We start from the raw sequence: 15,123 nt of genomic DNA, 5'->3' as shown, positions 1-15,123 counted from the left end.
TGTAGTAATGTAGAAGTATGAAGTAGCATAAAATGAAAATACTTAGTAAAGTACCTCAAAATTGTACACTACTTGAGTGACTACTTTCCACCACTGTTAAATAGCATCTCTTTGGAGAGGACACAGGACTTTGTTTTTAGGGCAGAACCAAATGAAAATTCTTCATGAAACTGCGCCATCTTGTGGACATTTATGAGAGCTCGTAAACAACCATGATAATATGTCACATTATTCCCTTGAAGTCGTTGCTCCTTCCCTACTTGTGCATGACGTCTAGCATCTGTGGACTTAACGCTCAGCACAGATTGATGAAACGTGGCTGAATTCATAATCAGTGTTTTTCACAAAACACACGCATGGTCACTGACAGTAGGTAATAGAAATGACTCCAACGGGGTCGTAGCTTCGTGCAAACATTCACAATGAGGCTTCACAGACTGCGGACACTGATGCGAGATGATAGCATCGTGCAAATATTAACAATGAGGCTACCCAGACTGTGGAAACGGATGCAAATATGCATGCAGGCTTCAAAAATACACCGATCGGACTCGAGCCGAGCAGCGACCACGTTGGAGGTGGAGCTTGAAAACGCCAGTCCGGTTCCGCTGTCGCTCGCGCCTGTGTCTGCGGTAGCCCGTATGATCGTCTGATACGGGGACAAATGAGAGAGCAGGGTCCCCGTTGAGGAAGTGAGATGATAACATAACGGCGCCTCGACTAAAACCCGTTTGCCTGTTTCTTCCTTCACTGGACTGCAATGCCGCCGCAGCGAGTATTCGCCCTGCCGAGGCAACAATCTCTGCTGCTGCCTGCGGTCATCAACCCGTTTGTTCAAGACACCAAACTAACCACAGCTGCTGTGATCAAAGTGAGTATGGCGTGTTAGTTCAGTGGTCATGTAAATGCAAGCTGCTGGAGAATATAGTTTTTGGCAAACGCGGCTCACACAGTGCTTAGTCCTATGTGTGAGATTACACACACACACACACAGGCTGCTGTGTAACCAGGGCCTGTAATCTTCTCCAGCGAGGCTTTGACAATCGGCTTGTAAAGCCTCGTTTATGCGCTGCACGAACAATGAGAGCCGTTGTGTGCTTTCTAGAAAGCTGCCCAGTGATGTGGATTTCCAGACTCGTGCATATTCCTGCTCTGAGGAGTGTCAACAGCCAGGGTGTAGTTAACTCTGACAGCAGCCTTCCTGTAAATTATGATGTGTGTGTGTGTGTGTGCCCCTCTCCATGCAGTGTGTCCTGCTGGGAATCATCCTGGTCCCCGTTCGCGCCATCCTTCTGTCCCTGGTTCTCATGGTGACATGGCCGGTGGCTGTCATAATAACCTTCAAGCATCCTCTGAAAGGAGCTGTGGAACCAATGACAGGCTGGAGACGGTAATTAGGATACAAACACCATCCCACTGCAACACAGCCTCCCACAGAGCTACCAGACAAGCATCAAAAGCCATGGCCTTTTGGATATCAGACTCACTTAATCACTTACTCAAAAAAACGAATAATTGCCTTATTGACGTCAGTTTTGTTTACATGTACTTGGTTTAACTTGATTGCTCTAGTAAATTAAGCTTGGCCTCATGCATGCATGCATGTATGGTTACTCAGAAACCCACATGGACATTGTATTTTACTTTCTTCTACCAGTGCAGTGTTGTGCAAACATTTTGTGTTTGCAAAGCAACTGCGTGGACGAATATTTCATCACCATATATTAAACTTAATCTACAAAGAGTGAGCTGGCTGCTAACACTGTTCTTTTTCACAGGTGAGCCATCCCATCCATTGCATGTAAACATAGCTATTGGTAAAGGATTACATTGAGATTGAACAAAAACATGTTGAGTTTCGCGGCACTAAAATAGCGATTTAGACTAAAGCGAGAAGTAGTAGTGTTTCCTGGGTTCATAAACTACGCAGTAAAACGCAGCGAAGGCAGCGTATTCTCAAAATAACTGCTCCTGACATGACTTGAAGAATGTGCAGCTGCTTGCACAACTGCCGAATCATGCCTCTCTAGATCATATCTGCACCACAAGCATTACTTAAGCTCAGTTCCCCTCAGTTCTCAGAAAGGAAAGAGTCAGTAGTATTAGCAGGGCTTAATGAAAGGAACTGGAAAAAGTGATTTCTCTCTGTATAAATAGGAGCCAAATGTTCATCATCGAATGGTTATTATTATTATGTAAATTAATTAAATGTGTCGTCCAATTGGAAATGTTGGACAATGGATATCCATACAGTATGTATACACATATTACATGTAAAATACCTACAGCATTTGAAACTGTTCAGTTCTGCAGATAGCAGCTGCTGCACAGTGTGCATTTCTACTGCTAACAGGAACATTCTTGTGACCTTAGACCACAGCCTGTTATATGATTATGACTAAACATGGTGTAGGTGACGGAAACAGCAGAGAAGCTTATCTTGTTAAATTCTATGTTCAGCTATGTATTGCTTTGCTGTGAACAGGCTCAGGTATTCACAGGGTGGTTAAAGTACGGAAGCTTAGGTTTTATTATGCAAGGACAAGACTAGTAAATAGTAAAATTTCACATTTTGAATCAGTATTTGTTCATTAAACTGACAACTTAAAGCTCCAATAAGTGGTGTTTGTGGGGTTATCATTGTTACTAGGAATCAACACCTGACTTTGTAGATCTACACAGCTTTCAACCTCTTTTATTCATTGAATTTGTTTTGCCCATCAGTATTAGTTGAGTCCCAAAAGTTCTCACCAACCCCACGAAAGTAAGCTCAAAAATATGTATCTGTATAGTTATATATCAAGATACATAAAATATCTTAGCCATAACAACTTGATCAGCCGATGAGCTTGATCAAAACTGTGTTGTTGAGTTGCATTGAGCAGAAAGATTAATGTAGCTTTAAATATTCAGGTGTGCATACTCTACACAAAAGTTCCACATCGCCATTCATCATTCTGTCACAACGTCTCAATCTATACTATAACTTCCAACCCCTTTTCTAGATTATGAGGAAGTAACTGGTGAAGGAATTCTTTACAAATCTGGGGTTGCAGGAAAGTACAAAATGGTGCAACGCTTCCTGTTACTAAAACACTTCCATTCAGCCCATTTGTTAAAAATAAAAAAATATATTTTGCTCCCTGTCAGATAATGGAGGTGATAATGAGTAATAAAAAACACACGGAGACATATCTAAAATATTTCAAATGTATGCATTTCTGATTTAGTTCATCCCTTACACTGCTGTAAGAGAGCACATTTTAACATGGCTGAACTACACGTATTTTTTCCATTTAACAAAATGTTCATTATAAATTCAGTACTCGTTCTGGTTCTGGTCCTCTCCAGGTTCATGTGTCGCAGTGTGATGGCTGCCTTGGGGAGGACTTACTACTTCTGCATGGGCTTCAGAGTGGTGGTCAAGGGCAAGCAGGTCAGCAGCAGTGAGGCCCCCATCCTGGCTGTGGCCCCCCACTCCACCTTTTTTGACGGGATTGTGTGCATTGTTGCTGGCCTGCCCTCCACCGTCTCCCGTGTCGAGAACCTGGCTACACCCATCTTTGGCAGTGAGACTCTTTTCATTTGCTTTGTCGTGTCAGTACAGGGAAGTAGGGGCATGTGTGTGTTGTGGGGGCTTTCCTGCTCTCTCAACCTCCAGTATGTTTGTGTGAACTTGTGTGAAATATGTATGCCGTTTATAGCTTATCTTCATCTGACTGTACAATTTCACACATTCTATGTACTTTTCTTAATTACAGAGGTGTTGTAAGATAGTCCTTATCTTATACTGCCTATAGGATATTATTCAGTTCAACACTTTGGACATCCCATTGACACAGACCGTCAATCAGATATCTACTAACATTTACAAGTGTGCTTTTTGGATTAAGAGTGTGCTGTGGACTTAATAAATATTACTTATTCTATCTTTTTGATAGCAGAGATACCACAGAGCTTGTTTCATTTAGTAACTGTCACATAATAGTGATATCATAAGTGATCAGCCCTATTTAATGCTTTTTTTAAGCCATGCAATTAAACAAGTCTTAGACATTATATTATCAGTGTAAAATATGACAAATAACTATTAGTATTTTCCTCTTCTACGTGTGTGCGTTAATTGCCCTCTCTGCAGGGTTTGTGCGCTGCCTTCAGCCAGTGCTGGTGTCCAGAAAGGACCCAGACTCCAGGAAGAATACAATCCAAGAGATCGAGAGCAGAGCCAAGTCAGGAGGCCACTGGCCACAGGTCGGTAACAACACAAAAAAACACCCCCAAGCAAAAATGGCCCTCATATTAACCTGGTATCAGCATGGATTATAGCTGCAGAGAAAACTTTGAGCTTGTCAGCTTAGAAAACCCACAAGCTGTAACTGAGGGTGTTCACGGTTTCCTTTGTCAGTTTCGGAGGCCCACGCTGCATCTTATGTTTCTTTTTTTTAACACTATCAGAGAATTAGCCAAAGTGCTAATATAAGTACCATCGTTTTACGAGCACACTTTGCCTGTTGTAAGCAGCAGTGGCATACCATTGCAGACTTGATAAAAATTGTACCGCATGTGATTTTAACATTTACTAATGATGCTTTTGTTCCTCAGGTTCTGATATTTCCAGAGGGAACATGTACAAATCGCTCATGTCTTATCACTTTCAAACAAGGTAAGATATAAAATGTGAATTTAATCTAATGTAAATTGTTTTGCAGCAAAACATGTTAAATACAAGTAACATGATAACAGACAAAAGAACAATTCAAAACAACAAACAGCTATTTACTGACAGTTCATAGCACATCAAGCATTTTTACTCACTGTAAATCAAATCCACTGAGCGGAAAGGCTACACAACAGAAACAACACTTGATACTACACCAGTCATTCATTATGGGATGTGGTTTGTGCATTGACGTGTTGTCAATTGATGCACACGAATGTGGTTTTTAGTGAGGCGGGAGAATGGGGATTTTGATTTTGTTTAGTCATACATGACATGACATGAACTATTGAGCTTTCATTCATTCATAATGAGAAATAACAGTCTCCATGATACTGTGTGTTCCCCACCTCTAGGTGCCTTCATCCCAGGGGTTCCTGTGCAGCCTGTGCTTATGAGATATCCCAACAAACTGGTGAGTGACTGTGATTGTAATGCTGCATTAATATATTTCACCTCACATCTTTCATAGAGGCCACGCTGTACTCTACTGCACAGAAAATATAAATGTATAGAGGCAGTACACACACTTACACCATTAATAATTTGTTTGCATGGACTTATCAGTAAGCTGAATCTGCACATCTTTTGGGTATTGTTGACTCTCATGTTGTTTGCCATTTCGGTTTTAATGAATTTGGCTGGCTGAACTGTCTGAATGCAATCAGCCACAAAGAGAGACTGTTAGCAACACTACAAGCTTAGCTTTATCACACAGCAACGTGTATACCATTCCATCCCAGTCTTAATGTTTTATGAAGCTTTATGCACTCCCTTCTATTTTTTTTCCTCCAGGATACAGTGTCTTGGACTTGGCAGGGTTTCAGCTCGTAAGTATGCTTTCTACAGTTGGGTCTGCTGCTACTTTTTCTTAGACAATAAACAAGATTATAACACAACAACAGCATTGGTTGCTATTGAATCAACATATGTAACCTGCTTGTGTTGTGTGCAGGAGGACGCTGCTGCTTCTCACTCTGTGCCAGCTGTACACCACAGTGGAGATAGAGGTAACAGGCATTCCCCAAGTGTGCATCCTAATATATTGGCAAAGATACAACAAACTGTTTTTGTTCTTCTAGGTACTACTCAATGACTACATTTGTTATATTTTATTTATCATTATTCATGTTGCATTCAAGTGCAAAACTTAATGTGATTTACTTTTGGTTTAACCTTCCTTGTTACCTTTGGCGTCTGTTTTTTCTCTTTTTCAGTTCCTGCCACCGCATATCCCCACAGAGGAGGAGAAGAAAAGCCCGCCTCTGTTTGCCAACAGAGTGCGAGAATCTATGGCCCAGTAAGTGTTCATTGGTGCAACAAAGTGCAATAGAAAAGCAAAAGTACACAGTATATGCTTAGTAATAATACAATGTTAAACACATATGGAGTACATGTAAGTTGATGTTGGTTCTCTTTACAAGCATCACAAGCATGTGAACTGACCACTGTATAAAAGCAAACTGTCTGCTCTCAGGGCTTTGGGAGTTCCAGTGACAGACCACACATATGAAGACTGCCGCCTGATGATCTCAGCTGGTGAGCTAACGCTGCCCATGGAGGCCGGCCTGGTTGAGTTCACCAAAATTAGCCGTAAACTCAAGTAAGAGCATCTCACTGTAAGTATACTGTAGGCAGCACCAGGCAGGGGCATTAACGATGACAAATGTGGCTCCTTGTGCCCTGCTCCCTCAGCCTGAAGTGGGACAATGTGAGGAAGGAGCTGGAGGGCTTTGCAGCCATGGCCAGCTCGTGTAAAGGAGGACGGATCACCATCGAGGAGTTTTCCACATTCCTGAAGCTACCTGTCAACCAAGCCCTCGAGGAGCTGTTTGCACTGTTTGACAGAGTGAGAGACATGTATATCAAATATAAAAAAAATACATGAATAATTTTTACATAACCAGAGCAACTTGCACCAGTGAATAGTACCATTATGAATGACAATTAGATAGTGAAGCCAGGATGTTGGAATCAGTCTTGGTGAAAAGAAATGGCTCTGCAGAAAACACACCATAAAACAGTTGACAGCATGATGTGCAACAATCGTAATATTCAATTTACAGAAATATGTATGTCATGTGTGCCAGTGAAAGTAACACTGGGAGGACATCATGGTGTGTGTTCAGGATTTGTACAGCCTGAAAGGGGAAACTATGATCAAAGTAGCTTGGCCTCCTTCCCTGGTAAAGCTGCCAGAGGTCAGAGTGGGAAGAGAGGATTAAAAGCATAAAAACGTCCAGTTTGATGAGTATCCCTTTTCCTCAGAAAATGTATGCCTCATCGTTTTCCGGTAATAGAGAATTCTCATATAGAAATCATGTATGCCTTTGTCTCTTATTATATATTACCCTTTTTAATCCCCACTCTCCCTTCAACATTCCAAACACTTGATACCAGACACAAGTCCATATGTTTAGACCATAAAGGGGAAACTGCTATCCATCATAATAGCCTGTGCATTAGCCAACTCAAGTAGTGTTTTATTGCTGTCTCTTTGACCCCGTCCAGAACAGAGATGGCACCATAGACTTCAGAGAGTATGTTATCGGCGTGACCATCTTGTGTCGACCAGCAAACACCGAAGATGTTCTTCGAATGGCATTCCAGGTACGGCGGGAATATTCTGACATTGCTCTGCCCCTGCTAGGGCTTGAAGAACACGCAGTACTGCATTTTAATGTACAATTAATACAAATGCACAAGAATGTGTATGGTAGTATCGACTTTACACCCAAGCTAGTACTCCTTAGGGCTTCTTTTGTGTGGGAATACAGCTGGAACTTTTCAAAGCGTGTAATAATTGTATCAGAAACGTTCCATATGGATGATGCTAATGCAATTGCATCATGCATTTCCTGCAGACATATTTCAGTGCTGAATGTGGACTGGATTTTTTTTACATTTTCCTGTGTAAAGCAGTCATTTCTGCATTTTTATACTGAATATAAAAAGTAATACTAAATATAAAAAGCAAATATTAAAATTACAGTAGAAAATGCAAGCAGAATGCAAAAAATGACTAAATCTAAGCTAAATCTCCCAGCCCCACCTTTAGTAGCTGCAGTACTGTAGGAAGAACAGAGGCAGCATTCAGAGGGGCTTGGAAAATGTCAAGTTAACAATGTGTGTCTGTTGTGAAGAGCATGGAGTCTTTTTGCTGGCCATAAGGTCAAGTGTGGTTTTGGACAACAGTTCTGGTGTTTATGTAATGTGCCTGAAAAGTTAGTTTTGTCCAACTGATTTAGCTAAACACTGTTATGTTTGTATTGTAAGCTTTTTCTAACTCACCCACTACCCATTTTCACACCTTAAATAACCTATATCTTTCCTGAACATGCAAAAACTGGAAAGTGAAATACATTTTTCTCTGTTTCTGTCCTCTCTCATGCAGCTGTTTGATATAGATGAGGATGAGAGAATCACCCGTGAGGAGTTTACTGCTCTGCTGCGCTCAGCTCTGGGTGTGTCGGATTTAAACATGGTCAAGCTCTTCAAGGAGATTGATGCTGACGGCTCTGGTTTCATCACCTTCAGTGAGTAAATTGTGGTGTGAAGCCAAGCTACATTTTGGTATTTTAATCTCCATTTGTTTTTCTATCAGGATATTTTGGAATGAGAATATGTGCAGTAATACATGTAATATACAATATTTTATCATTATTACTCTTACTTCCCTTATCCCAAGCTGTGCTGTGCCCTAATGCTTTTCTCTCTGCCTCTGATTCTTCAGGTGAATTTCAAGCCTTTGCCACGACCCACCCAGAGTACGCCAAGCTCTTCACCACCTACCTGGAGCTTCAGAGATACCAAGCAATCCAGGAGGCGAAACCAGGTGACCTGGAATTGGCCGGTCAGACCAGTTCAGGGGAAAAACAGGAAGACAGCACCTCTGACAAAAAAGATGACTGAGACCGAGGATGACCGTGAACGCTCCTTGACTGCACTGAGAGACATAACTCCACAGTATCCACTGCACTGAGAAGGAGAATGCAAAAGTGTCATCTGCCCTTCAAGTCATTTGCCACAAGCAGAGCCATATAATAGGTCATGTGCTTGCCTTTTTATAGATGGTTTTTAGAGTGCTTCTATTTTCAATTTTAGTGCCTTATAGAGATTTTAAAACTTCCCCAAGGCACTGCACAAGAAATGTCTTATTGCAGACTTTTTTCATCCATCAAGTTTTGTGGTTGTGTGTGTCCATCTGAAAAAACAAAACTTATGAAAAGCTAGTCAGAAAATATGTCAGAAAACTCACGAGTGTTAATTCCTGCAATATATAGAGTTCTAATGTTAGTGACAGTGTTTTATGATATACTTGGATATATTTTTTCCAGATCATCATAAACTGCCTCACCGTGTTTTGGACTTGCATACATCATTCTCTGTAGCCTGAGTTAACCTTGCTTGGACTTAGATGAAAGTAGCTTTGTGTACCTTCTCCTTTGTATTCGTGGTTCTCTGTAAATGAGTGAAAAAATTGCCAAACCAACACCTTTTTAAATATAAGCAAAGAGTTCTCGTGCAGTTCTGTGTTGCAAGTATAATTAGTGTACAGTAAGCTTTATTAAGATCTTTCCAATCTGGCAACCCACAGATGTGCTGTATTAAAGCTATGTCTACGAAGAGCATACATGCTGTGCATTACATTTTTTTCCAGCGCTCAGGGACACAGACCTTGTAAGAAGGATGTATAATTAGCCAGAGGTTTGCTTTGCATGTGTATCTATTTGCATTTCAACTGAAGACTGTTGTTGCTGAGACAGCAGCACGTCTACACAGCTTTAAGTTTACTAAAGCAAATCAACCACTGAAAATAGGGCAATTTGTGAGCAAAAAGGCAACAGTGCTTCTTCACAACAGCGTATCCCAGTGGGGTATGCTTTCAGATTAACTAGCAGCACTGTTATTTATTTAGCAGGGTGCATTGCAATTATGTGATTTTTTTCTTTTTTGGTAACTCTGCAAAGTTTGCTTTTTAAAATAAAACTAGAATACAAACTCTTGCCTGTGTTTTTATATTCACCATTAAAGGAACTTTGTAATGAGGCTTAAGTGTGAAGCTATGGCTGTAACCCTGGTTCTCTAAACTACCACCAGGTGGCAGCAGTTACCTATTACAATTCCTGTGTGCGGGCGTGTTTGTTATGCTTATGAGTACCAGTTTGAGTTGAACTGAATCATTAATTGTGCAAAGAAAATATTTAAGTAGCAGCAACTATGACATTTAATCATGAGTGAACTCTGGCATCAAAACAGAAGGTAAGGCGGAAAATAAATACCAGCAGAAAATAAAGTCAATCTTCAACCTTGAACATAAACATTTCAGGAAATCTACCATCTATCATTTTTTTGTTCAAAGCACGGAAAACCTTAGCAACATCTTTAAAAAATAATTGTGTTATTATGACTTATGTGCTAGAACTGCTGGATTGTGTGTGTCCCATTTCTTCATTTGTCCTTTTTGTGAACTAACCTGTTTACATTGTGAGGTGGGAAGAAGACTGGACCATATGGGAGTCGTGTGCTTATGGAACATTTTATCATTAAAGAAACAATAAAGAATGGCCATGTGAGACTTGGAGAACAATCTACTGTATGTGTTGATAAAGACTGACAGATTCTGAAGGATTCTCTACCATGTGAATGTTTGGTTTTGTCACTATATACCATTTAAATCAGACATTTTCAGACAAAAACATTTTCATCAGATAGTCAGATTTGTTTCTTTTGTAACAAATCAGTTACCCATTTGCTTATGAAAGCATTGCTTTTAAATGCTGAGACCATGAATCCATTTAGGCACAACTGCTTATTCCAGCTCAACTGCTGTCAGGAGAGTAGTTCATCTGTAAGGAGACCATGATGCTAATATGAAAACCTAATATATGCTGTTCTCAATACAACTTGCGTGAATGTGCTCACACTCACACAAACACACTAGAAAATGCACTCACGCTCCATATGCGCAGAGGAGGCTGAAATGAATGATGGAGAGCGGGTCGCTTCATTAAAAGCCTGCTGTTAGACAGACTGTGATTACCAGCTGTGATTTCCACCTTCAATTTGTTTTAACCTTTTCAAACATACAGAGGCTCATTTCATTTTAATCAAAATTGATGAGATGACATGGAATCAATTAAGTCCACATTGTTGCAGAGCTTACAACAGTGTGACTCCTTCCCTACCCACAGCTCCCGCTCTCCTCTTTGGTCCCACACCCCTCCATCCTCCCTCTTTCCACTGCATGGCTGTTGTATATTGCTGTATCCATTTCAGCCCTGCCTGGGGGGGATCCTGTCGCAGTAGATTGTGGGAGATATGTGTTGGTAATCTGATTTGGTCTCCTCAGGACCTGAGTGAGTGAGCAGCCTCTGTTTGTGGACCCAAGCTGGACACAGGACTCATACGGATGGGGGACTCTCTCACTCTGTGTCCGGCTGGAAGGAAAGGTCAGAACTGACAGGCCTTGCTGTTAAATTTATGTGATACTACTGTGTGCTTCACTTTAACCATGTAGTCCGGCTTTCTCAGGCAAAATGAGGATGAGTCCTGGCTGAGCTTCACTCCAAGAGTTTACACCCTGTCAGCCATTTCATTCAAAAACTTTATTACCTTTAGTATACTAAATACTTTAGTATTTTACCTACTGTATAGTGTAGACTTATAGAGGGTAAATACTGTATGTACTGTAAAACGTTTCTTAATACATTCTAACTTAAAGTAATGTTCCCATCTACTGAGAGTATGAACATATCTTTTACATCTCTATGAATACAGTATATGCAGACTTCACAGAAGAAGTTTTACCTGCATGGCTACACAAATACAATATCACAGACTAATTAATTGTCAGTGCAACGGGTCAACAGACAATTTCAGACAAAAAGAAAAGCAAAAAGTGATTGGGCCTCCTTAGTGGTAGGTTATTTTAGGCAAGCTATGTAAGAGGAAGAAATCAAAGTTATTTTGACTTTATGTTCCTATGGAATAGACCTTCCTGCTTATAAAACAGGATACCTGGGTGTGTATGTACACTCCTGTGACCCCTCCTTTGTTCTGCATGACGAACATGGATGTACGGCTTCAAACATTCCACACGGTGTGCATTAACATTGGCCTACAGTGATTGAAAATACACTGGAGAGGGCGAGGACATGTTACAGTTAAAGGTATTCACTCCTATACTACACACATGACTAAAACAATTACCTTGATAGGTAATGTATGTATGTGTGTATGAGCATCTAATGCTAACATTGAGTGAAATATTCCAACCCAAGATGCCTTGTACTTCATAGCTGTATCCAATGGAATTATTCTAGATGTCTTGCACATCATTTTATACAAATCTTCCTTTAATTCAGCATGACATACTGGGTATTTTGGCAAACTTTGGGATGTACAGTTTAATTTGCAATAAAATTATCTGAATTTGATCAATGGTTGGCAGCATGAGATGCCTTTGTAATGATGGACCCACTGCTTTGTCCACTCACAGAGCAGATATGGCGTCCATCCAGCTGCTCAGTGCAGAGAGTTCATTTATCTCTGATGGGTGTTTACTTCTATAGACGCTGGCATGGTGGGGATTTTTACACATTTTTGAAGCAAGTCTTGCACTCACAAACACACACATCTTGCACCACCCTTGACTCCTGAAGGCTTGAGCCTAACAGGCTGTCTCCTTGAGCTCTTCAGGGAGTTCCTCCAAACCTCATTGTTGCGTTTCCTTATGGCACCAGATGACACCTTGTTGATTTTCTCTCTCCTATTATTCTCTCAGGAAGGTAATTGTTCCTCATTTCCTGTGTGATGGTTTATAGGAACAGTGTAGGTCCTGGTGAGGGCAAGGTTTGGGGAACCGTATGAAACATCAGTGGTCCAACGTGCGGTATCTGCAGCCCAGGTTGTTTTCTTGCACAATGTTTTGGGTGTTCCACATCTCTGTGTTTGATTCTTTTCCAGATGTTTTTTTGGATGACGGGCAACAAGTTTTCCTGTGTAACATTCGAAGATGGGTCAGCGTAAGGTTGTGGAAAAAGACATGTCTTTTAGTTGTCACTGAAACTGGCCAAATATGGTGTTCAAGTGTTTATATGTTCCAAACAAACTCAAACTCATCCCTCTACACAGAGTGTAGTTTGAGTTTGTTTGTAGAGGGATCTCACTGTGAGACAAGGAAAAAACATGTTCAATCAATGTTTGTCTTTTCATTTCTCGGAAACAAGTGACAGAAAGTATGATGTGTTACGGTGACTGTGCAACAATGTGTCTGATGCAAAAATTACATAAGAGAAAATTAGAGATGTCAGTATGTCTCATATGGGAGATGTAAGTTTAGTCTGAATATCTTTTGTCTGAATCTTACTATGAGACTTGTCAATCAATCACAGTTTTTTTTTCAGGCACTCTCATAGTTCAAACAGCAATCACAGCCTCCTGCTGTCAAGTCTCCTTTTTTTATGCCCCCCTAATTAGTTCCCACCATTCAAACTCAACTTATGTGTACCCCCTATTGTGTTCCTCATTCACCAGTCGCTTGTGGATTGAAGGGGTGTGCCCTGCTGAAAGATAAAACTCTTTGATATATAAATGAAGGAGGCTGCCAAAGATCCTGGTTATTATTTTAAGCATTTTGAAGACAATGGCACCACATTCTCGCAGATTTGTTTTGGAGCGTTGGTGTTGGCTGAAGCACGAGATGAGGTACTGCTAAGAAGCTCGCTTTAATGGCCTGCACCTTTTGGTGGTATATATACACTGCATTCCCCCAGTAATGCGTGCGGTGGAGAAGTGTTGCTCTCTGTGACTGGACATCTGACTCACACTGCTATTTCTTCTCACTGAATGTATACAGCATGTAGAGTGAGACTTAACATTGCTGAGGTGCTTAAATCGTTGCAGATACTAGTAAAGCCCAGAGAGAGAAGCTTAATGACACTCCTCCTTTCGTGAGACCTGAGGAGATTTAAACCAGAGTGTTTTAATGGGGTGCAGAACAAAACAAACCCCACTCAACACTAATACCATGACCTGATTACCATGTGGTAATGACCTGGTACTTTAAGTCTATGGAATGACAAAACAAGAAATGCACTTGTTTTTTTTATTTGTGTGGAAAAAGATCCTCAATGTCAGAATGTCACTTTTTTTTTAATGAAGCATCAACGAGCACTTTCCAAATTTTAGACACCTGACCCACACATACATAGCACAGTGGAAAGCATCAGTTAAACTGTGTCATAAAACATCTAATAACTGGTCATTCGAAGTCATTTTAATTTGTGCTATGGAGTTAAGGCGCTTTTAATGACGTAGGGTGGACACTAATGGCAGAGTTATTACGCATTACTGAGAATAAAACTGTGAGGTCACCTAAATACTCAAAGAAGGTGGGTGAAAGGTTGTGATAGTGTGTGTGTGTGTGTGTGTGTGTGTGTGTGTGTGTGTGTGTGTGTGTGTGTGTGTGCGCAATGTCAAAAAGTAGCAGTGCACAAGTAAGTATAGAGGCAAAAGGGGACAGAATGGAACAGAAGTAGAGATCTTTGCTGTGACCACGGGTTAAATCCAGATGGTTATACTGTGACTGCTGCAAGGCTGCGTCTTGTTTCGTTAGCTTCTCATTCTCAGGTCATCATGGAAGAGCCCGAACCTTAAGAAAGAGAAGGGAGGTCTCAAGACTTGTACGCACAGCCAGAGGCAGGGATCCAGGATGATCGAGGTAAAAGGTGATGATGGGTGATATTTTTTTTTAATCATTCTTGGCTAGTAATACCTCACAATACAAAACAAAGTGCAAAGGAATAGAACTAATTCAGGAGAAAACAACAGTAATAACACATTATCCTTCCTTGTTACCTGTTCCTTTGCTTTACCATCGCTGCAGTTATTCAATCTTCAGAAACAAAATGCCCAAAACCAGCCCTATTAGGGTTTTATAAAACAAGCACTGGAGAGCAAAGAGGACATTCATTGACTTTAATGGGATGAACTGATCAACCATATCTAATAGAAATCATTGCCACTGGCAAAAGCTGCTGTAGAATTGAATTACACATGGAACACAATGCTTTTATGGCTTCTTAGAAAACTGTAATTCAATCTGTTTAGTACAGAGAAGAAACAGATAAAGTCCAAATGAAAACATTGAAAAAGTTTAGTTGTATGTGAAATTCAAGTACTAATGTGAAGCTGAAGGTAAAGTGATCTTATGTTTCTTGTAAAATGTTAAATCCAAGCGCCAGTCTTGAAAAAGACACGATTTGCCTCTTACCCTGCTCCTGACATGGAAATCAAATAAATGAGCCTGCCCGTAGGTTATAATGTTCACATCAAGGCTTTCTGAACAGAATATTTCATTTATAGAAAAAGGTAAGACGTCACATCATGTTCCACTCAACGTG

At 40.6% G+C, this 15,123-nt stretch overlaps 1 protein-coding gene across 1 annotated transcript; it reads left to right on the top strand.

The window, feature by feature from the left end:
- Positions 1-653: 653 nt before the first annotated feature.
- lpcat2 (lysophosphatidylcholine acyltransferase 2) lies at positions 654-9,722 on the top strand. The gene is made up of 14 exons (XM_070901945.1): positions 654-871; positions 1,248-1,390; positions 3,352-3,569; positions 4,139-4,251; positions 4,603-4,663; positions 5,074-5,132; positions 5,513-5,547; positions 5,673-5,727; positions 5,935-6,017; positions 6,195-6,320; positions 6,413-6,566; positions 7,229-7,327; positions 8,112-8,253; positions 8,451-9,722. Exons 1-14 carry the CDS (start codon positions 761-763, stop codon positions 8,627-8,629), a joined length of 1,578 nt encoding a protein of 525 aa, XP_070758046.1. The 5' UTR covers positions 654-760; the 3' UTR covers positions 8,630-9,722.
- Positions 9,723-15,123: the final 5,401 nt, after the last annotated feature.

This window comes from Enoplosus armatus, chromosome 1 (assembly GCF_043641665.1).
Source record: "Enoplosus armatus isolate fEnoArm2 chromosome 1, fEnoArm2.hap1, whole genome shotgun sequence".
Lineage (NCBI taxonomy): Eukaryota > Metazoa > Chordata > Actinopteri > Centrarchiformes > Enoplosidae > Enoplosus > Enoplosus armatus.
Note: the sequence above shows the minus strand (reverse complement) of the source record. Positions and strands in the feature narration are given on the sequence as shown.